At 41.1% G+C, this 24,670-nt stretch overlaps 1 protein-coding gene across 19 annotated transcripts in view; it reads right to left on the reverse strand.

Annotated features, from left to right (window-relative positions):
- The window catches only part of Ptprt (protein tyrosine phosphatase, receptor type, T), a 1,098,700-nt gene that overhangs the window by 714,065 nt on the left and 359,965 nt on the right, over positions 1–24,670 (reverse strand). For all 19 annotated transcript variants that reach the window (NM_001108603.2, NM_001402009.1, XM_039105540.2 and 16 more), the window contains 1 exon segment: positions 762–1,033. In NM_001108603.2, the coding sequence (NP_001102073.2) occupies positions 762–1,033 (272 nt within the window).

The raw sequence follows: 24,670 nt of genomic DNA on the forward strand, positions 1-24,670 counted from the left end.
CTATGACGTACATGCTCTGTAAATTCAGTTCCCTGTGTATCTCTTCAGCAGACATCCTTAAAGGACTTGGTTTCTGCTGGGCATGATTACTTACATACATCTGAAGTTCTAGCACTTGGAAGGCAATGCATTTTGGTCTTAGGATACTCTGGACTACAGAATGCTGACCCTGTCTCAAAAATCCCCAAAACAGACAATAGTAACAAAAGCATGAAACAAAACAAGCAAAAAGAAAAGGAGAACTTAGCTTCCAAATTCCTCAAAATCTCTCACTCATCCTCGCTTCCTTCTCCTGTGTCATCCACTTCCGGAACATCTCCAGTGCCTCATCCACCCTTTCCAGTGTATTTTAATTCAGCCTTCCAAATTGGGTCTAGTTGTCCTCTCTTCTTAGAAGCTATCTTATTGCCCTTCCAGCCAAATAGCCTCTACCTGACTCATCAGCTTCTCTCTTTGAATTCAGCCTTTTCATGTGTGAGGTCCAATTGTTAGTTTATAAGAGGCTCAGTGCCTGCATTCCTCCAGTCTTAGGGAGCCACATACAAGCTGCTGTGCTGACACTGTTTATCTCTACCTGATGACCTCCAGGGAGGCAGGGGTTGTCCTAGGTCACCTCTGCATCCCTGGAAAGTCATCTTCAGTATGAGTTGAAAGGGAGAACTAATGAGGTTCTTTTTAGACCTATCCACTCTAGGAAAGGCAGGGATATAAAGGAATGTAATTATTTTCCACTAGAAAAAGAACAAGGTTAAGTGTCATACCTGGTAGAAATGAGGCCAGAAGGTACTGATGGCAAGTTCTGCCTTCACCCAGCCCTCAGTGACGACCCCAGACACGTTCCAGACAGGGTTCCCTTGGGGACCACCATTCACCTTCACGTAGACATTCAAGGCTCCCGGACTGGAGCGATCTCGGCTGGAGAAGTAGTAATGGAAGTCAATGCAGTGGGTATCATTCTCCTTCAAGGTTGGTAGAAGAAGATGGGCTTTCTGGCCTGAAGCTCTTCCAGAGCTATTCACCATCATGAAGGACCCTAGAGACCCACAGTGGGTAACAAACAAGACAAAGAGAGAAAATGTCCTTGTCATATTCATACACAGTACCAAAAAGGGAGGATAGAAATGAACTCCCTTTAGATGACAAGGTCAGGTTGACTCTGAAGAAGTCATAGCCCCTGTCAGAGTTGTGAGGACTTCTACTCCAGGGGCTAAAATCCCTACTTGTGGTGGTATCAGAAGAACGAGACATGTACTACTATACAAGACACATCTCTAGTATTGTACACGTAGCATTTCTACATAGTAGATTGCTTATAACTAAATGCTGGACCTTGATAGTTAAAAACCCAGCAGGAGAGTCAACTGCAGTCTCTACAGGTGAAATGCTCATAAAAGCTTCGGCTTGTCCCAGCCCAGATGGAACCCCTACAATATAGGACGGTCCTGTGAAGGAACAGGCTCCATCTGGAGTTCTGCACTCAGCCAGGGAGATTCCATATTAAAGGAGACAATACACAAATAGTGCATATCTGAAGAAATAAATCCCAACAAAGTGTGCCCCCAGAGACTCATAGTAATATTAGTTATCTATTTGTAGAAAGTATAACTGCTTCTAAACATGCAAAAGGCCATGTTCCAGATGGGAGTAAGCCTCTTTCCACTGTTGTGACAAATAGAAATTCTCTCTTATTCTTCACCCCTTTCTGGATTCAATCCCTTTGGCCCTGACTTTACAGTTCTCTCTGTAGAACCAGAGGCTATCTCTTGACCCAGGGCTCCATTATGTGACTTGTTAATAGAAGTCAAACAGATGCTTAAAGTTGCCATTATAGCTAGGCTTATCTTCTTGTGGTTTTTTTTGTTTTTTTGTTTTGTTTTTTTTTTTTTTTTTTGGAGACACAGAAGCTGGTGTCCCAATTGGTTTGGGATCAAGAATTTACATACACAGATAAGCCATGGGTCAAGAGCCACATTCCACCACTTGAAAACAAGATGCATAGCCATGTGGTCAACATATCTAACCTGTATCAGTCAACCTGTAATCAATGCACAGATCCATGTGTGTAAGAATCAATGTTTACTGTTGTTTGCCATGGGTTTTCTCCTAAGTGTTCATACAGCATTGGCTAATTGATAAAGCTCGCCAAGAACAAGATTCAGATCCATCACCATGAAGAGGCATATCTCAGCTCTTTATGCCACCGAGTTTATAACAAATGAAACGTGTGCAAGATGAAATCAACTGCCCAGAGACAAAGTGAGTCCTCATCACTGCAGGCAGCTTTTCAAAGCCTGCACCAGCTAGGATATCTAAGAGGATTTCACAATCAAGGGGGAAGGCTAAACTTAGCGATTTAAAAGCTGTATGACTCTACTGAATAAAATGTCTCATAAAACACAGTAGATAAATTCAAGTAATGCTGCGATAAATGTTTTCCATCTAGAAAACCAGCATCGCTTTGAAATCTTACTGTGATCACTAAAATCTTCATTCTGAATGAAATCTTAAGACCCCTTATCCCCAGGCAAAACGAGCCACTTCAGTGGCCATAAGTCACCTTGCTCATTGTGATACCAAAAAGACTTAAGATCTGTAAGTTAGTAAGGGCTTGGCTATCCACATCTTGTAGGGGTTTTAGACAGTACAGACCATTTACACCTTGTCTCTTGGGTTCTGAACTAATTTACAAGTAGACACAGAAGGGAGATTATATTTAAAACCTTTATACAATTTCCCTCAAAGCTGGATTATAGAAAATAACAGTCTTGATGCCAACTTGGGCTTCCAGCACACCCTACATCCAAACATAAAAAGCCCTGTTATCCATCTCTAACCCAATTCAGATACCTTGAGACAGACCTATTCCTCTGGGATGACCACGAGGGGCATTTGGATGAGTTCATACAGAAAAAGACTTTAAAAGGAAGCCAGATGACAAGGACAGAAAAAACCAAGGTCAGATTATCAGTGACCTACTAATCAGAAGATTCAGCCAACTCCTGGGTTACTATCCAGCGGAAGTGAACCAAAAGTTGTCAAGAGTGTGAAGAACCTTCCTTCATGATTTGTGACTAACTGATGGTAAAAGGAAAGATGTCTCCCTATTACAGAAGTTACCTAATTATTATAAGCTGCCAATGAGGTAGCAAGGAAGAAACAGTGGGAATTGAGGCTCAGAGCTGAGACTGAACCAACACCCATGCCTGCCACTGCTAGTCTATACGCAAGCTTCTTCTGATGGATCTCCTTGACAGAGGGCTTATGGCTCACAAGTCTCCCAAAGAGTGCTGGGTTGCCTTTGACACAGAGCAACCATTTATCTCGAAGAAGAGCGACAGCCTGAGAAGTGAAATGCGATGGACCCTCTCTGTCCCAGGTTGTATGATGACTTTCATGTATACTCAGTGCCTTGGCCATCAGCCAATCCCCACCATTAGGTATGTATGGGCAGCCTCTTATACCCCCACAGCAGAGGAAGTTAAGAAAGGCTCCCTCTATTGGCTCATGCCTTCATCTCTAGTCACCCTAGCTTCATTGGCCAACCAATCCTGTAGAGGATGCAGCATTGATCCTATTTATTGAAGCCTCATATACAACCCTGGATGCAGAGATGGAGGAAATGCCCACTCTCCCTACAGTGTTAACAGTGGCTACAAGATTCAGTTTCAAAGCCATTGGAGTATGTTGTGCACCTGTTCCATGTGCGGTCCTTAGCAACTGGCTTCCTCTCATGCCCACATCTTTCATCATCTTCTCTTCCTAGTTAATGGTCCCTCATTGACAGCCTCAGCACCACCTAAGAGCCAGAAGACACGAAGATCTCAGCCCCAAATACGCCCGTGGCTTCTGTACCAACAGCTCTATCAAGAGCCTCAAGCGATAATGTGCATGCACGCAAGGATGCAAAGGACTGGCCTCTTCTCTTCTCCCAGCTGCACTGAATGTTCAGGATTTCAAGAATCTAGGAGAGAGTAGAGCCACTGTGAAAGAGCCAGGATGGCCATGGCTATATTGCAGGGACTCCAACTCTCAGGATCACTCATTTTGGACACAAAGGGATTCTTTAGAAGGAATAAGCTATAATTGGGTTATGGAGCCAACAGAATTTTGAGATATATATTTCCACAACAGTGTCATTATTATTCAGGCTCCTCAGTAAGACCTGTACTGTATCTCAGGTCCCTTTATTTGAGGAATTGAAAGTATAAAGCAAAGTGGCAAGATGTTGTAAACTGAGCTGCCAATAACAAGCATCCCTGGGTGGTCGGAATTAAAAGGGAGTGAGCAAAGGCATAGGGACAGAAATCCACAACAGTTGCAAAAGCAGGTGTGGTGTCTTAAGGAGATATGAGATGATATACCAGTAGCCCCTCCATGAGAGGTCTGGCCACACCCTCCATAAAAGGAAGAAGTTGTATCCCTGAGTCATTTGATCCCAGGCCTGCCATTTCTAAGATTATTCAAGCACGAGAGCCCTGTTCTGCAACAGCTCAGTGGGGCCCTTTTGATCAACAGGTTGGCATAATTAATATCATCCCAGGGCTGTCGGTTTCCTAGAGATCAAAAATGAGCCAGTCATTATGCCTAGATCAGTGAAAATACACACACACACACACACACACACACACACACACACACACACACACACACGAAAGAAGAAGACTGTAAATACAGCCTTTTCCTTTGCCCCTAAAAAAAAATGCACCAATGTGATAAGGAACATAAAACAGCATTAGTTTCTTCATAGTTATTACACATAACACTGAAAATCGTGGAATTCAACCAGGAAGTACTCTCTGGCTGGCCATAAATTCTGCATTTCCCACTCCGTGCATAATAACGCCTCAATAAGCGCCCTGTTACTGATGTGTCTGCCACACAGATACCCTTTTTGGAGGCTGCACGCTTCTCAGTAGCAGATGGCGGCTATTGTGTTTACACATGAGCACCTCAGGATTGCATTTCCTCACGTCGGCAGTAAAAAGAAAGTCCTAATTGAGTTTTTAATGGCTTTGCACATTGTTCATTAAGATTACATGAGTGTGCTCCAGCAACTGGCAGCTGAGGGCCTGTAGCTCTGAGAACAAGAACACAGAGTGGTCCCTGCAGGCAGGTGGCCCGCCAGCTCCATGTGCCTCCTATGAAGGCAAAAAGGACCAAGACAGAGACCCAGGAGCTGCTGAGAGCCAAGCAGCTGTAGCAGCATGGAGAGGGTCCAGGATCTCTATCAGACAGCTGGTTTCCCTTCCGGGTTTCTTACAGAAGTGACTTTGAGAAAGTTCCCAGCCCTCAGTGTCCTTATCTATAAAATGGTATGTTGAAATGGATGTACAGGAGTTCTGCATTTAGGTTGGCAAATATTAAGTGATAAACAGTACTTGATTCAGAATGTGGGTTTTATAATAAGTAGCAAGCAGCAGATGGTACTGATGTGGGGAGTGGCGCTGAGAACGTTCTATGTACCAAGCACTAGTCTAAACACCATTTAGTATTCCAATGAGGCAGTATCATGCTAGCCCTGCTTTAAAGAAGAGTTACTGATACACAGACAAAAGCTAGGGTCTTGACTCATGGTGATTGAGCTATATGTCAAAGGTCAGGCTGTGCCAGTTTCTGTGTTGGGTGTAGACCTGAGAGACACATGACATTTAAAATACCTGGAGTGATTAGTTTCCTGGAGGCAACATTAGCTATTTTTCTCTCTTGCAGAACAATCTGGGGACACATGCCTAAAATTGTGTGAGTCAAGTAAAGATAGAGTCACCCATACCAAAATACGGGGATGAAGTTAGCAAGTCAAGAGTCTCAGGCTTCACTGTCATGTGACCTTGAACAAGCCACTTGCTCTGCACTAAATGAATTTATAAGATCAGAAGATTGGACAGAAATCTCATCTACACTGCTTTTCCCTGGACTGCATCTAGCAGGTCTCTTAAACTATCTTGGCTTCATTTTCCTCTTCTTCAAAATAACTATGAAAACTCTTTTACATTGTACTCACAAGGATTACATGAAATGTTGATTAAAACATGCCCAGACAGAGATTGTGGCCTCTGAGGTTCTCAATATTAGCTTCTTTTCTAGCTTTCCCCCTATCCCAGATTTTTTTCCATACAGCAGAGAAAGCTTACCAGACTGAAACAAAATTAGCCAAGAATCAGAGGCTAGGGATGTGGTGGAATGTTGTGGATTGCCCTGGTGTTGTGTGTATTTTGATACTAATTCTGCTTCCCCCAGAGGGGCTGCCTTGGACAAGGAGTGAATCACATACTCAGGTGACTACATGTGAATTTTCTTCCCATTTTAAACTGGTAAAATATAAGGCTAAAGTCTGTGATTGGGCAGTGGAAGGGAAGGTAAAGCTGGAAGTTTTAGAGAGGGAGGGGGAGGAGAAAGGAGAGAAAAGAGGAGAGGAAGGGAGAGAGAGGAGGACAGAAGAAGAGGAGATGAAAGGAAGATGGAGTAAAAGCAAGTGACCTGAAGGAACTGCAAGTAACAAGGGATTTCATAGAAGGGGAGTACAGTAGTATAGTGATCTATCTGCCCAATCGAGGCATAGAGCTTATATTTCATGTTAAATGAATTGTATTTTCCTTGCACAGGCTTATTGGGGTTGAACATTAACAACAGTGGAGGATAAAGTACTTGCTGTGCAAGCATGAAGACTGGAGTTTGGATCCCTGGCACCTACGTGCATGCCTTTAATCCCAGAACTGGAAAAGCAGAAACCTAAGGATCCAAAGGTTTTAAGGCCAGGAAGTCCCCAGGCTCAGTGACAGACCCTGCCTCAAAAAAGGAAGTGCAGAATAATAGAAGAAGGTGTGTGAGGTCAACCTCTGGCTTTTGCATGTGTGCATCTGTACACACACACACACACACACACACACACACTCACACACACACATACACACGGACACACAGGACACACATGCATTCATACATCCACAAATGCCCATACAAACATACACACCCTTTAAAAAATAAAAAAAACAACAGGGGACCTATTTAGGAACAAAATAAAACACACTGCCTTAGCCATGCATGCATGCACACTCACATGTATGCACACACCCATACACTCATACATACACACACATAAATATACATGTACACAGACACACTGATACACCCTTACAAAGAAAGAAAACAAGGAACCTATTAAGGAACAGAATAAGACACACTGCCCTATCCTTACCCTCTTTAGCTAATAAGGCATTCAGGTCACCTGTCTCCCTCCTCATCTCCATGGCAACTGCCCAGCAAGCATGCCACCAAGCAGTGTTCTTCCATGATTTTTGCTTCAAGTTCCTGCTTGATTTCCTCAATGATTGGCTATGACCAGAAGTATGAACCAAATAAGCCCATTCCTCTCCAAAGCTGCTTCTAGCAATAGTGTTTTAATCACTGCCACATAAAAGAAACTAGGATAACACCAAAGCATCCTAGGTGCACAGGTTTTGCTCAGGCCATGCCCTTCCTGAAATCGTTGTTTCCCAAGCCATCGAACTCCACAAATTTCACTTACCCTTTATGGCTATCACATGTGTCCATAGAGCAGTTACTTCTATACCATGGTTCCTACAGTCAGCAGTACATGAGTCCACTGTAGCTATTTTGGATGAGACTGAATATTAAAGTTCACACTGATGATATTAAGCTGTCTGGCCCAAAGCAATGGGAAGTGGGTGGGTAATGGGGAACAAAGCAAAACAGTCAAAGGCACAATGGACTGTCACACTTGAAGATAAATGTATAAGGGGACCACTTAGTGTAACTGGCATTGTCATGAAAACTTATCACCATTAAGCTGGTCAAAAATATGACAGTAAACCAATAGCCACAGTAACAAACATATCCTTCAGCATTACCCATATTATCTGTGAAAGCACTCTAATTACCATGTGTCAAAAATGGGAAAGAGAGTGGCTTCCTTTTGAATATACCAGCAAATGGGGGAAGGGTGTTAATTACCGCTTAATTGATGCATGATATGTATTTAAAACAAGAAAAACAGATCCTGAAATTTCAAATGAACTGCACATTGTGAACATTTTGTCAGTAAGTTTGTGGGAATAAGTCATAAGTATTTCTGTAATCATTCATTCAGACCAGGAAGTTGGGATCCATGCATTTCATATGCAGATTTGTTAAGGCAATTTTCTAAGAAACTGTTATCTGGTAATCCATGGAGGTGTGGATAATGTTTAAAAATGTAGTACACCGGGTGAATGGATTTGATATATGATGGAAGGGGCTCCCTGCAACTCATGTTCTGCACCTTGACTCAAGCAGAACCAGGCTTGTGGTTCATAGGCACTTGGGTCTTTCCCCTAAGCACAAGAAAGTTAAGAAACCTTTACTATTATCCTTCAGAGACAATATTAAGGAAGAAGGAAACAAAGTAAAGAGAGAAAAGGAAAAGTAGACATGGAGAGGAGGAGAGGATGGGAGGGGAAGGAATGACAAAACAGACAAGGAGGTCTGAGTCAGGAGGAGTAAAACACTAGAAGAAAAGGACACAAACCCAGTAGTGAGAGAAGACTAAAAAGATTAGGTCTCAGGGCAGGGCTAAATACAAAGCACATATATAAAGCACACACACACACACATATATATATATATATATATATATATATATATATATATATATATATATATATATATATATGTGTGTGTGTGTATATATATATATATACACATATATATATATTCTCATAATAAACTTACAGCCTACCCCCAACACACACACACAAACACACACACACACACACACAATTTCACAGAAACTAAAGCATTAATCACTGATAAGCCAGAACACATGACTTACTTGGAAGCATACCTTACCTGACTGCTGTCTTGAGCACTTTCTGAGGAAGGTGAGGATAGAAAGGGCATTTTTCATAAGTGCATATGTATGTATACATGTTTGTGTATGTGTACCTGTGTGTGTTCATTTGTGTGCGCATGTGTGAATGCACATGTGTGTATATATTTATGTCTTCAAGAATTCCTTTCTCTCTTTACCAACTATACTAAACACATTCTACTACCCAATTTACTTACTTCCATTAGTTCATCTAAAATAACTCGTACAAAGTGGTTACTATCATCACCATTTCTTACAAAAAGGGAAACAGACAAAGAACAGTGACAGTTTCTCAAGACCACACAGTTAACACCAGCACTGGGATTCAGACCTAAGCAGCTGCCACTACTATCACTATTATCTTAGCTCCTATCTTTATGCCACTCATGGGCATGTTATATTTTGTGCCAAGGAATGGACACAAACTCCCTGGAGTTAAATGGTCTTATTCTGGACAGCTGGTACAGGTAGGAAGAGGAACAAAGAGTGGGAGGAAAGGGTAAAAATATAATGAACTGGCAAGCTGTTACCATATGAAGAGTGAAGAACATTGGGTGTCTGAGACACTGTCAGACCCCAAACTGTTTTTGACATTAACTGGGCTAAGTCCTTTGTATCTACCACTCAAAACTGAAATGACATGGAACTAAAATACATATATATTTAAATCTCCCAATGCTTCACACATCTTTTGGCATGATAATATTTTGATTAGTTACATTTGTGCTCCAATTATACTCAGAATGTTCTACTATGCCATGCTCTATAGAAAACACTGAATTACTACCTCATATGTTTGCAATGGAAAAGATGCAAATGGAAAAGCAGGGAGAAAGCAAAGAGGGGAAAGGGAGAGAAGGGGGAGAGACAGGACAGATATGGGGGGCAAAGAGATGACTAGCCTGTTGATATGATACCTAACTTTTCCCTTTACTAATTTGGCTAACTGCTATTAGTTCCAAAGTTATAAAATGCCAGGACTGGGGAAGACATAATAGTGTCATTACCTACTTTTTCTCTCAGTGGATGTTTTTATATTCCATATATAAACTGGTCTGAAAGTAACCTTGCCAGGTATCCAGTGATTGGTAAGGTCAATGGAGGGGAATATCTGCTTGTTTGTTTTTCTTCTGGGAAGAGCATCCATCTATTTCCCAAAGGGGTCTACAACCTTGTCTGTGATAAATAAACAAAAACTAAGAGTGTCTCTAAGCTTTATAATATGTCTATCCTGGTGATACTAGGAAGTATTCCATGTGTGTGTGTCTTTGTGTGTGTGTGTGTCTTTGTGTGTGTGTGTGTGTGTGTCTGTGTGTGTGTATGTGTATGCATATGTTCTTTAAGCATAGTTCCTCAGGTGCCATCCACTTTTTGTGAAACAGGGTCTCTGTCACTGGCCAGGAGTTTGTCACATAGAACAGGATGGCTGGCAGCAAGCTTCAGGGATACAGCTATCTCCAGTTTGGGGGATTAAGCTCAGGTTTTCTCCTAAATCCTAAGCCCTAGTGAGGGATTCTTAACACAAGTGATGGTTCAATAGTTAGCAGACCACATTGTAAAGGTTAATTTGTGTGTCCCTATTAGCAAGCCATTCAGCCCATGGAGTTCTGCTAAGGTTTGTATATTTCCCAATTACATGGCATCTGACCCTTAGTGCTCAAACACCAGAGCTCACTCTCCCATCTTATATTACTCATCCATAAGTTGCAGAAGACTTCTAGTAACTACATTCCCTTCCTCCCACCACATGGTAATCCAATCCTTCTACCAGTTTCCTCATAAAACTCACTGGAGCCAAGCATTTTAGTAACACTCACAAATTTAAATATTTGTTCTCCAGCTACTTTGTGTCTGACACTACATGGGAACAACAAACTGTACTGAAAACTGTCTCATCTTTTGGGAACCACAACTAAATTAAAAGCAATCACAAGAATACAGGAGGTCTTATGATGAGTGAACCATGCATATGGAGGAGTCATAAAAAGGAAAAAACAACAACCATCTTGAGTAAATAAATATGTGAAAGACTGGGGTGATGAAGGAGGTGTCCCACAGGTAAAAGAGACAATATTCCATGAAGATAAAAAATTTCTGTTGCTAAGGCGGCAAGTTAGAGCCTCAGCCTTGTGAAGTATCTACAGGTAACCTTTACCATACACCCACTTGTCTTATATATTTGAAACTTGACAGTCATAGAGAGGTGGTAGGTTTCCCAGAGTCACATAGTCTAAAGAGATAACGCAAACATTTGATCTTAGTAGAGTGTCTGACTCTAAGACTTTCCTCTAAAACATCAAGTTCAGAATTGTAGAATGTAACCAGAGTACCTGGAAATCTTGTTAAAGTTTGCTGGGTTCCACCTGCAATTGGTTTGGGGTAGAGTGCAAAAATTTGCATTTCCAATAAGCCCCTAAGTGAGGCTAATGCAGATGATCTTTGGCCCCACTTAGTAAGCTACTGCAGTAACTGATCTGTAATTGCCTAAGCCAGGGGCCTATGAACTTAAGAAAATCAACAAGTAGTCCTGGCTTTTATTTCCTCCTGGGGCCACTAGAGGCTTGCTTACCTGATTTGACAGACTCCCTTTTTCCCTGAGCCATACCCTAACTACTTCTTACAGGGACACGAGGTCTCAGTCCACTGGACATTGACTGTAAAGTTCTATTACCCAGCCCCTGCAATCCTTCTTCTCTAGCCTGAACATTCTCTCTTCCATCATTGCTAATTACCAAGAATATCATTAGACATTCATCTACTCCCCCAAATGTACTAGGGTCTGCACAGAAAATAGCACAATAATTATTCCTCCTCTTTCACCATCCTCTAAGGAGCTACAAGAGTTTGACAGCTGTTATCCAATTAATCCTGACAGCTTTTTTTTTTTCAATCTAAAGGTATTTTTTCCATGTGAGATGGAAAAAGCTATCTCCTTTTTTTTTTTTTTTTTTTTTTGAGAGAGAGAGAGAGAGAGGAATGAGAGCAAAGAAAATACAAATAACTTGGCCAACATTACTAGGGTCACTTACTGCTTCTTCTACAGAGTCATTGAAATAATGGAAAATAAAAGAGTATAAACTCCAGATTTAGATTGTCATATCCAATCCCAACCCTACCATCTCCCAGCTGTGTCTCCTTTGGCAATTTCCTCAAGCTCCCTAATTTCTTTCCTCAGTTTCTTTATCTGTAAAACGGAGGGGATGAAGGTAATAGTAGCATTCATATTACTTGTTCTTTTATAAAATTAAATGTATTACAAAGATTTAATATATTAATTGCCACACTGTCATTGTCAGTGGGAGCATCTCTGAGCCCTCCTAGAGTGTCAACCATAAGCTAGTTGATCCTATGTAGAGTAAGCAAGTCTCACCTTCTCTCACTGTTTATAAAGGTAAGAGTCCTAGGAGACACCATGAAGCCATGAACATCCTTCCCAACTGACCCCTAAAGAGCATCTTTGTTTGCTAGTGGGTCCCCAACTATGGTCCCTGAGCACCTGCAGGAGCATCACCAGAACTCTTTTTAATGCAAACCTTCAGGCCCTACCTATACTAAGCCAAAACTCTGTAAGAGGGATAGGTATCTAACCATGGACTCAGAATTGCTTCAGGAAATACCAATGTACATTCATTCAGTTTTGAGACCCACATCCTTAGCCTGTGGGTGACCCAGAAGACGACAGTAGCTAAATCCAGACCTGTTCTCTGGTGTTCTCTACTTTCCATGAGGTAAGGTGTTCAGAGTCTACGTTCATGATAGTTAATTGCATGATTTTTTTTTGAAAGTGTTAAGTTTCAAATCTGGGACTAACAACCAAGGTGCTTATTTAACTTATCAAAGCAGACCTGAACTCCAGATTCTCCCTGCATCTCTCAGTCCCTAGGTGTTACAGGGAGCTCCTGACTGGCATACCCTGCCCCCTACCCTGAACTCTTCAGCCCAGGAGGTTGGGCTGCTCTTCCCTATATAATACAACCATTTGCTTACTTACTCTTTTTGTATCTTTGGGCCTTCTGGCTGCTGCACCTGGTTTACCTCTTTTCCCTCTCCTTTTTCCTCCCCTCTCTCCCTACATGGCCCATCTCAGTATTGACATGTCTATTCTAGACTCTCCCAGATGTCCCTGAACTTGCTTCTACCTGCATACTTCCCTTTGTCTACAATAAACATTTTCCTCCACTACACCTGGGTACAATCATGTCTTCCTTTTCCTCTTCTTTCTTCCTTCCTTTCTTCCTTTCTTTCATTTATTCTTTCTTTAATTCCTTTCTTCTTTCTTCATGTATTCTTTCTCTCTTTCCTTCCTTCCTTCATTTGGTCTAAAACCCAGGACCCATTATGTGTGCTTTCTTCACACGCATGCACATGTTCACGCACACACGCGCGTGCACGCACACACACACACACACACACACACACACACACACACATTTTTCTTCATTCAGAAACAATCCTTCAAAGGGCTCTTCCAGAACTACTCAATCACTACCCCTACAATCTAGCCAGGCACTTTTCAATGAGAAGGTACCGTGGCTATACCATGTGTCAAAAGGTTAGAGGGAAGAAGCAACAACTCAGAGAAACAGACAATTGTTTGGTCCTTGAAGCCATCACCATTATTACTTCACTGTTGTCAACTGGAGCTCTTACAATCAAGTCCCTAATGTTCTTCAAGGTCTTCATTTCAGCCACTGTCCCAAGCTACTCGTCCCTTCCTGATGCCTGCTGCATTCTAGGCAGCTCCAACGGACTATATGCTCCAAACTACTAAAGGTAATTGAATGAGCCAATGGCTACATCAAGGCTCCATTGCAGGACCTGGTCAGAAATGGAAAGAAAGAGTAGAGGAGTATGAAATAATGAGCTAGAAGAGGCAACTATCACACTGAGCACCTTAGTGAACACACTATCACCTGAGTGAGAGAGGCTGGAAGTGTGAGAGCCACATGTCTTTGCAACTAGTTTCTTTCCAGGGCTCTGGCAGTAGATCTATTCCAGCACAGCCCCGTTTCAAATGTCTAACACTTTGCAGAGATCTTTGCATTCTTGCATGATAGACACATGACCTGGTCCATACCTTCATTCCTTCCATGTGCCCAATTTTCCTTTTTCCTTTTTCTATATAAAAGTCAGTCATTTTAGATCAGTGGCTACTCTATTTCAATATAGTCTAATCTTAATGAGTTACATATACAATCACTGTTTCTCAACAACCTCACATGGCCTACTGGAAGTTCAAATTTCAACATATGGAACTGGGGGAAAGAAAACCTAACCCTTAATGAGCTACTAAGCTCATGCCACCCAAAATGTATTTGGCAGTCCTCATGATTTCTATAGAGATGACTTAACATCAGATTCAGAGGGGGCATGGGAAATTGTTTTAATTATAAAGTGACACCTAAGGAAAACAAAAAATCAGCTAGATAGCATAAAGAAAAGAAGGCAATCATACACACTCTTGAGGTGTATCCTTATAATCTTGCTTTCTGGCACAGGTGGATGCTTTTTCTCCAGACTCCTGGCATTTAATTAAGCTTGTGATTACAGTTAGTAAACTTGTCCAGAAGTAGAAGCTTAATGAGGGGTAACAGTTTATGGAGGTCTGGTTTACACTCATGCTATACCCATGTGCCACTGGGGAGTAGCAGGCATCTTCTCCAATCTATGGGGCTGCCTGGTCATTGGTGACACAGTGTTTCCTATGACAAATGTAGACTGCACTCTTCAGATATACCAGGCAGTTTTGTAGTCCCTGAGAATACAGCTGTGAACAAAAACAGCCAAGACACTTAATCAGAGTCACTTTGTCGGGACGACAATTCTCCTCAGGATCTTTGGAGCAAGTTGAATGGGGCCCCTGTAGACGACCCCCAGGGAGACTCACCAGCCTTTTTATCCTATGATTTGTCCATTTTCAGTTCTTGATTTTTAGCTCATCTTTCAATGCTCTGAAGTACCACACAGTCATTATTTCCCCAGGCAGGATCTGTGAATGGTGCATTATCTGAGCCTGTGCATTTGTGACTCTGCATCACTTTTATAAAATAAATCATATGGCTGTGAATACATTTTTAAAAATCTTAGCACATTCTTTGAGATGAGAGAGAGAGAGAGAGAGAGAGAGAGAGAGAGAGAGAGAGAGAGAGAGTGCTGTACACACATAGATGTAGAGGCCACAGAATTACCTCTGGTTTTGTTCTTCTACAGGTGCCATCCATCAAGTTTTTGACAGGATGCTAACTAGTCTAGGTGTGCCAATTAGGCTAGGATAGCTAGAGGCTGGAGCTGCCTATCTTTGTCTCCCCAGCACTACAATTATATGTGTGTGCCTCCATACTCAACTTTTGCATGTGTGTTTGGGAAACTGAAAGTTTTCATGCCCGTGTGGGAAGCACTTTACAGACTGAGCCATTTCCCCAGTTCCCTCAACCTTTCCTAAAATACAAAGATCAGTGACTCTTGTGTTTGTAAGAGATAAGGAGAGCAAGCTCACACCCTGTCTGCCAGATTCTCTCTTTGGATGCTCTCCTGGAAAACAGGTAGACACATGCGTCTCACACCCTAGCTCCTGGTACACGGTAGATTCTCTTACTTCATGGGTAACTGTGAAGACAGCACAGTGGTTAAGATGCGGCTCTGGAGTCACATTTGGGTAGTCCAGTTCTCTCCCTGCTACATCCTCAAGCATTTCCCTCTTTCTCTTTGTACCCAGTTTTTAAAGGCATGATAATACAATGGCCACATCATAAGGATTAATTGAGTTAAGTCACAGAAAAAACTGACAAATGTCTTACACAAAGGGTTCAAGACCCAGGATTTCAGACTTTGCAGGACATAAAATCCTTGTCACAGTTCCTCTGTAGCAGTGGTGAAACCTGATGGCCACAACAAACAACAGATAAATAAATAGATGAACCACTGTATTTGTTACACTCATTACTGTGGCTAAATACTTGACAAAAAAAAAAAAAACAACTTGATGCACAAAGGTTTTTATTTTGCCGACAGTTTGAGTGAATACAGTTCATAATGTGGTTGCAGGCATGAGCGTGAGATGTCTGGTCATAACTGTGCTCGCACTCTGAAATTAGAGAGATGAATGCTGACACTCAGTTGGCTTCCCCTCTTTCCCGTTTTACTTAACCTAGGACCCCAGCCCATGGGATGGTACCACCTATTTTAGGGTAGGGCTTCTCAGCTACACTTTTCAGACATGTCCAAAGATGTGTCTCCCAGGTGATTTAAATGCAAGGAAAGTGGCAATGCAAATTAACCTTCACAGGTGTGCTTTCTAAGGCTATGCAAAATCAAAGATGCGAAAGATAGAGCATGAACTGCAGCTTGCTGACCCCTGACTTAGAACAGTTCTGGGCAGATGCTAAGTTCTTCAAAAAACTAGCCATTATTATTATTACCTTTGGTAAGATTGCAAAAGGGTGGTAGTTAGTTCCTCTCCTACGCCTACTGTCTGGTTCTGACACCAAGAACAGATGGCATACATAAAACCCCCATGCTCATAAGCATTCCTACCGGCCCTACCTCTAGCACTCTACTTGTGAAAACTACACCTTCCAAGAAACAGCATGCTGCCACAATTACCCTGCTAATTTCTGCCTTGGAATTGTGAGGTTTTTGCCTCAAGCAACAGGAAAGTGTTGGAGAAAACTAAACAAGTTTGAGAGTCTGTGGAGAGACCCTTTCCTACAAGGAAATGTCTATCTCATTTTAGACTCAATTCTGTCCTCTACTAGAGGGACGTAGAAGAACTGAAGCCCCACCTACAGTTTGATCAGCAGCACAAGGGACTGAGTGACTGCTCCAATTAGTCATAGACAATTCTTTCAGATTCCATCTACGGATTATGTAACTTGCTGCTATTGGTATGGCCTTTGGCTGTATTCATGGGAAATTTCATGGGGAAATGGAAGTGGCTAGAATTCCCAAAGGCTCTTCAGGCTAATCTCCACCATGGGCTCTTAGCATCCAGAGTAGAGTTTCTGAGCCCTGTGCCTTCTGATCTGTTTACCACCAAAATGGTGAACCCAATTTCTTATCTACCCCTGGGATTTTTTATGACATTCCTTCTATCACCTGCACTAAGGATTAAAATAGTCCTTTATCACAGACAGTGGGTATCCACCAAACTTGTTATCTTGTGTGGAAATTCTACCCATGAAGGCTTCAGTCCCTCTCATACTCTCTATTAATTCATTCCCCTGATCATTCATTCATTTAGTAACTCATGTTTGTGTCCAATAAAGGTTCATGTACAAGCATCATGGGCATAGAATGAGTGATGGGGGTGCACATACTATTCTCTTCCCTTGAGGGTTTCTTAATCTAAATGGGAAAGTGAACCTCATGGTGTATTTTGAAGGACCTGCTTGAGGGAAAGTCTTGTTTCTGCAGCTGCTGGGACATTTCATCACACAGCCTTCATCTGTCATATTCTCTAAGACTGTCTCATAGCTGCAGATTGTAGCCTCACTCAAGGTGTGGCATTTTCAGAGTTCTCTATCCAAAGATTGATGGAGGTATGGGTGTGATGTATTCCTCATTCTGTATTAGTCTATTTCTACTCCATCAGCTCCCTGATACTCTTGAAGCTCCCAACCCTAGCACTAGTTGCAAGAAAAAAATCATCCTGATGAGAGTCCACCTCTATCCTTCTTCTGCGTTATAGGGTAACACACAAGCAATTTCAGAATAATTTATTAACCTTGCCTGACTAGTGTATAAGGACATGAAAGCCAAGGACATGGACAATACAAGCTGAAGGATGGCACATCAATTGGGAGCTGACAGATGCTTGTGAGAACTGAGACATGTCAGAATACACTCACTTCAACAAGATTACCTTCTCTGTGAATTCCTGTTGTGAAAACAGAAGCCACTCTGGATATTTCCAACAGTGGATTTTTCACAGAATTACTCTGACCTTTCTACCACTGTGGGAAGTCTGGGAGACTGACAGTCAGGAAAACCTTGCAAAGGAAACCCCTGAGTATAAGTGTCACAGGAAAACCAACTTTGTCTGTTTGGGTGATTGCCAGGAAAGTCAGAAAACAGAGGCAAAGATATATATCTTCTGGCCCCTAACACAGACATGTACCCTCAGTTTCATTCTGGCTCTTCTGCCATCCAAATTTCTTACTGGTGGAATCTAATTGCAACCCTCAAGTTTAAGGAGCAGGGAAGAAGAGTTTTAGAACTTGATGTCTTCTGGTTCAAGAAAGATCTGAAGGGTTGGGTGTCATCATTACTTCCCAATTCCTCATTCTTCCATTGGATCCCAAGTCTGCTCTGAGGCTGGGCAGTAAATGTGAGCATTATTAGGGAAGGAAAGGCCTAAAGCTAAGAGAATACAGTCAGCATCAATCATCCTGCCAGGTGGCCCCAAATCAACATGGCTACTTCTCCATTCTATTTTTGGTCTTTGGGTAAAGAAGCAGTGAGATAAAGCTAAGAGACCTATGTATTTCTTTGAGAATTTCATAGACACATATATGGTGCTTAGATCAAAATCCATACCCATCATTTCCTCTCCAATTCTTCCCCCATTGTCCCCACATTTTCCCTTTATCCTGGGTCCATTTAGTGCTATCTGTGTACACTAACTACTGGAGTATGGATAGCCTCTCAAGGACCATATCCTTGAAGAAAAAGAACCCTATCTCTCCAGCAGCCATCAATTGCTGATAGCTTCTCATTAGGGACAGGACTTTATGGGTCCCTCCCTCACACATGCTGGGTTTTCAGCAGGCTTGATGCTGTGCAGTTAGTTATATTTCCTTCCTCTTCCCCCTTCACTGCTGCTGCTGTTTCTATGATTAGGTTTCTAATTCAAATTTCCTTTGTCATATAACTCAGCCTGGCATAGGTCTTGCTAAGGACTTGAGAGTGTCTAGCCTCAGCTTTCTCTTGTTGAGATCATAGCCATACTCTACTTTGTGCTCCTTAGACAAGTGCTTTATGACTAAGCTACTTCCCCAGACCTGAGACATGATGTTAAGTCAGAAGCCCCAACAGAGGACTCCTTTCACCAACCCAAGCAGGAAGCTGACATTCCAAGGGCTGTCACAACAAATTCACAAAGCTTGGATTTAAGATAAAAGAAATTCAACGTTTCCCTGTTTTGAAGGTCAAAGTGTAAACTCAAAAGTGTGTTTGGAGGGTTGTGGTCCCTCTAGAGGCTCCGTAAATGAAACCTGTCTGGTCTTTGCCAGCTTCCGGTGCTTCCTAGGGCTCAGAGCAGTCACACCAACCACTCTCTGCCTGTCTTTCTTTGGTCTTCTTTCCACCACTCTGTCTCAAACCTTCCTCTGCCTTTCATTTATGAAGAATGTAAAGCCCTCTCTAAATTCAAGATAATCTCATTTTGAGATCTTTAACGTACTTATATTTGCAAATAATGTTTACCAAATGAGGTCACAGAAACAAGTTCTAGAGGTTATGCTTTGCATATATCTCAGAGAAAGGGGTCATTGTTCAACCACTGTGCTAGCCCACAACTTCCTTACAAGCGAGCGGGAGGAGAAGCTGACCCATCTCGATGTTGAGATGATTCTGAACTATAGAGTAAGCCAAAGGACCTGACTGACTGTAAGTGCATGGGAGCCTGAATTAAACACCCATGTATCAGAATCAAGTCTCCTGGGTATGTTCAAGATTTCGATCCTGACTGAGTTTATTTAAGGAGAAGGAGGTATTCAGTTCTACTCATACACAGAAAGGCAATGCAAAGTAGCCAAAGCCTATCTATGTCTATGAAACAACATTTACTGCCTTTAGACCTTCATCAGTCAAATACAGTCTACATGGGAGAGGGGGTGTCCAGACCCCCCCCCATGGCCTTTCAGTATTTTAATCAAAATTTGAGTCTTACATATACTAGAAGTAATCCCCTCACCACTGAAACATTGGTCTCTCCCACAAAGGGACTGTAGCTCCACCAGGATGACTTCCACAACAGTGGGTCTCCATTGCTGCTTCCTGCTTTGGCAAGTGTCCCATCCAACCCGTCTCAATTTGCCTGAATTTATGTTTGAATCACAGCTTCAACACTTGCTGACTGTATAACTTAGCATGAGTCTGTTTGCACTTCACTTTTTTCCTCTCTTAACTCTTTGTACATTTTAATAAATTAAAACTGTCAGAAAATAGGAAAACTACAAAGAATAAAATCATAAACACCCACAGTTCTACCAACTAGGATTAAACCACTGTGAACATCTTGACATATTTGCTTTGACTTTTTATTTTTAAAGAAAGATCACTTTATTGTTATTGTGAAAATGATACATATTCATTTTGAAGAACTCAAAAATCGCAAAGAGGTACAAATTCAACTTACAAAAAAATTTCCCAGTCTCACCATCCAGAAATAGCTGTCACTAACATATGGCAAACATCGTCTTAAATATCTTCTGATACATACAGAGATGCAAAGATGGATAGATGCAGGATGGATGGCAAAGGAATAAGAGGAAATAAATACCAAACATGGGTAAAGATCATATTTGTTCGGACAGAAGAAAGGGGAAACAGAAATAGAACTGAAGGAAACGTAGACCTGTGGATGTGCCTTCAGCAAAAGATTTACTCATGGTTGAGAACACAATGTGAGAAGACACTGAGAACTTGAAGGAACAATGTATTCTTAACTATTTGTTTTAATTTTAGACATGGTTAGATGTGAAGGGTGGTAGCATTATTTTCCCTCTTCCACTAAGTTTCCTCCAAATCTGTGGGTGTTGGGTACCAGAGGCTGCTATTGTTCTAGTGACTGGATTTATAACCTTTATCCCTGATCTATAGCTGCAAGTGCACAATTTGATCACTCAGTTCTATATTTATACGGATTCACTCCAAACCATCAATCTTTGAACCCTGAGCTCTACATCCATGAATCTTTTATTTTTACTCACTCTTAATTAACTGGACTTGTGATTAATTATTTTTTCAAGATGCTCTGCATGTTATAGTACTCAAATACATTTACCCATGAAGACAATTACTTCTTAGCCTTCTATTCTGTGATATTCTTGAACTGTGTTTTCTTTCTTACAAATCTTTTAGACAACATCTATCTTCTAAGACCAAATGGTGTCTTAGAGAACTCTGAAGTCAGCTGACATTCTCCTCCCCCCCTTTTTTATACAGAATAGTCTTTGTCTAGAAAAAAAGACCAACTTTTTGTCCCAGGTTATAGCAATTTTAGTAGGCTGTGCCTTGCTGCCTAACCTGCATTCAGTACCAATGCTTGCCACTGTGTATTTTCTTATTATTCTTCTAAAAAGTATAACATAAAATTTACCTTCCTAACTGTATTCAAGGGCAGGATTCTGTGCCAATGCTCTTATTAACCCATGCAGCTTTGGGGATTGTCTAGTCCCCAAATATCTTCAACCCCTCAAGAGATAAATTCTGTGGCCACTAAGAATCAGGTTTACACTCTTCCTTCCCAAGTCTAATAACTAATAATCTATATTCTTTCTCTTGGTATTTTCATGTTCTCTATATTTCTTTTGTGTGTGTGAGTATGTATGTGGGGGTGTATGTGTTCATGTGAGTGTGCAGTTGAGTACATCCAAGTGTGAATATGCAGAAGCCAGATGAGGATGTTAGGTGCCTTCCTTTACCACTCCCCACCTTACTACCTTGAAATAGGGTCTCTCACTGACTGGTAGCTCACAATTTTATCTAAGCTGACTGGCCAGTGAGCTCCAATCATCCACTTGTCACCATCCCAACAATGTAGCCATGCCTGACTATAGTCTCCATTTTTCTTATAAGTAAAATGATATTGTTAAAGACAAAAATTCATAATTTTTGGTGAGATGGAGAGCGGCTGGTCCTCTGATACATTGTTAATGGGTGAGTACAAGAGTGTGACTGCTGGCAACATCCTTTTTCAGTTTGCAATGTTATAGGATATTTGATCACATTGGGAAATCCAAGATTGTGAACGGGAAAACCTCAGCCCTAGCACATACCTTTAATCCAAGAGCTTTCTGTAAACAAGAGCTAAATAAAGTCAATGATGGGTCAAGAGGTAGAGGAAGCAACCTGTTGACAGGGAGTGAACGTAAGGAAACCCTGGAAAGAGAAAGGAGGGGCTTTGAGTTGAAGGGTAGTTGAAGTGGAGTAGGAAGGTCAGATGGGTGCTTTCTCTCCCTCTCTGAGGTAGCAGGCTTTCACTGCAGCTTCTGGTTCCCTGAGCCTTCATTTGGTAAATTGAACATTTGGGATTTTGTTTTAAAACATCATTGGGAAACTTGGTTACTTCAGGAATTTCTTTTCCAATTAGAGGCTGAGTAATGAAATTCCACTTTTCTTTTTTTTTTTTTTTTTTTTTTTTTTTTTTTTTTTTTTTTTTTTTTTTTTTTTTTCCCGAGCTGGGGACCGAACCCAGGGCCTTGCGCTTCCTAGGTAAGCGCTCTGCCACTGAGCTAAATCCCCAGCCCCGAAATTCCACTTTTCTAAATCCAAGTACTGCTATATATACTTGCTACATTACCCTAGTTAAGGCACTTAACTGTGCCTAACTTCTTAGTTGGCAAGTCAGAAATATTAATTATATTGGCCTTGAATGTTTGTGAAAACTTAAGTGCAGGAAAACCTCTAAAGTATGTCTGCCTGCATGGGCAACCCCCAAAAAGTTTGTTTTTATGATTGCATTAATTTAATCTATAGTTTTGCTATAATGTATTTGAATGGACACAATGTTAGCTGTGCGCATGTACAGAGAGCATTCGTGATATCATCACAATGCAGGTGTCACATATGTGTTTGCATGGACTAATGCTTCTTTCCTCCTCAGCCATGTTACTTCCCCCTCAGCCACTCCATTGGCATCCTTATACCTGTCGAGACTCTCCACTCTGCTCTTTCCCCAGATTTATCTTTCCTGCCCTGTTTTAATTTTGTTTATGCTTTCACTGCTGTGAATTTACTTGTGGTCTCTTTAATCCTGCTAATGCACAATCTGTTTCCTTTTTGTCCCTATTAATCTCATCCTGTCCATTTGATGCTTCATTCTTGGATTTTATCAACTTGTTTATTCGACGCTGTTAATAGAGCAAAGTGGCTGTGAATCTTTTTACGTCCCTTCCTTAATGAATGATGTCTTTCTAGGTTAAAATCACTGCTGTGGCAAAGCGACCCCTGTTTGCCCGATTCAATCTTTTTCTCTTTCTTTCTCTTTCTTTCCTTCCCTGTACTGTCTTGGTTTGTGGTATGCTCTTCTGTTGCCATGACCTTTCTTGCCTTCTGACTACATGGCTCTGCTTATGTAGTTCCAGACAAACTTTTGATTTTCTTTTTAATAGTATATAGCAGGGGAGTGCCTCACTCTTCTCCCACCAGATCAGGAAACAGTTTGTTTTATTTCTTTGAAACTGTTTGAAAAGTGTGTATATATCCATATGCATATATATACATATATGCATATGGATATATGCACATATATGTATACACACATACACATACACACATATATAATATATATATATACATTCACACATACACACACATATATATACACACACACATATATATATATATATATATATATATATATATATATATATGTATTATGCCTGAATTCTGACACATGATGGAATTTTAAGAAAGGAGAGTTCAGCCAGGTAACATTTAGTTTGTTAGAATTCAAGGTGCCCAGTGCCTCTTTTAGAGTCTGCAATACTCAGTATTTGGCCTCACCTCAGCTGTTAGTACATATTTAGTCTTCCTGTAAGGAGACAGCATCTGCTTTCATATATTTATGCAATCTAGTAAACATCCTTGAATATTTGGCTGAACTAGAGAAAGTTAACTGTCTATATAGCCTAACTTCATTTTTTAAATTTGTACTTCCCATACCCATCCTATGCCATTTTTTGGATAGTTTTTAATCAGATGAGGGGAAACATACATACTCTGTGAATTTGGATTCTTCTAAATCAGTGGTTCTTAGCCTTCCTAATGCTGTGACACTTTAACCCATACAGTCCCTCATGTTGTGGTGACTCTTAACCATAAAATTACTTCATTGTTCCTTCACAACTGTAAGTTTGCTACTATAATGTGACGTAATCATAATGTAAATACCTGTGTTTTCCAATGGTCTTAGGTGACTCCTGAAGAGGGTTTGTTTGACCTCCAAAGGGGTCATGACCCACAGGTTGAAGACCTCTGCAGTAGGAAGAAATCTGAGGATGTGGGAATTAGAAACCTTCACTTGCCTCTCTGCCTTATTCCATTATTCTTAGTTTCTTTCCTTACTGGTGTTTAAATTTCACATTTATTTTTCCCCCTTGTTTAGATCTTAGGGTAAATTTTATTATGTTTTCTCTTATTGAGGGTTCTTTGTGGTATGGAGTGAGAAGTCTATGACGAGGATCCTATTAAAGGGCTCAACCTGAATTTCTGAAATGTGTTTTCATATACAATTTGGGATAATAATAAATATAGTACTAAACTCAAAGTTTTTCCACAACAGTAAAAACTACTTCATACTTAATCTATGCAAATTGCTTTGCAAGCTTTCAAATTTTACATGAAGAATAAGTTTGTAGTAATTTTGGCTGAGAATGAATGATCTGTTACCCTACAATAATAAATATCATTTTCTTTTTTTAAAATTTTTTATTAGATATGTTTCTTTACTTACATTTCAAATGTTATTCCCTTTCACGGTTTCCTGCCCCCTCTCCCCACATGGGTATTCCCCCTTTACATCCCCCTTACTGCCCCCCCATATTCCCCTGCACTGGGGGTCCAACCTTGGCAGGACCAAGG

Source organism: Rattus norvegicus, chromosome 3, assembly GCF_036323735.1.
Source record: "Rattus norvegicus strain BN/NHsdMcwi chromosome 3, GRCr8, whole genome shotgun sequence".
NCBI lineage: Eukaryota > Metazoa > Chordata > Mammalia > Rodentia > Muridae > Rattus > Rattus norvegicus.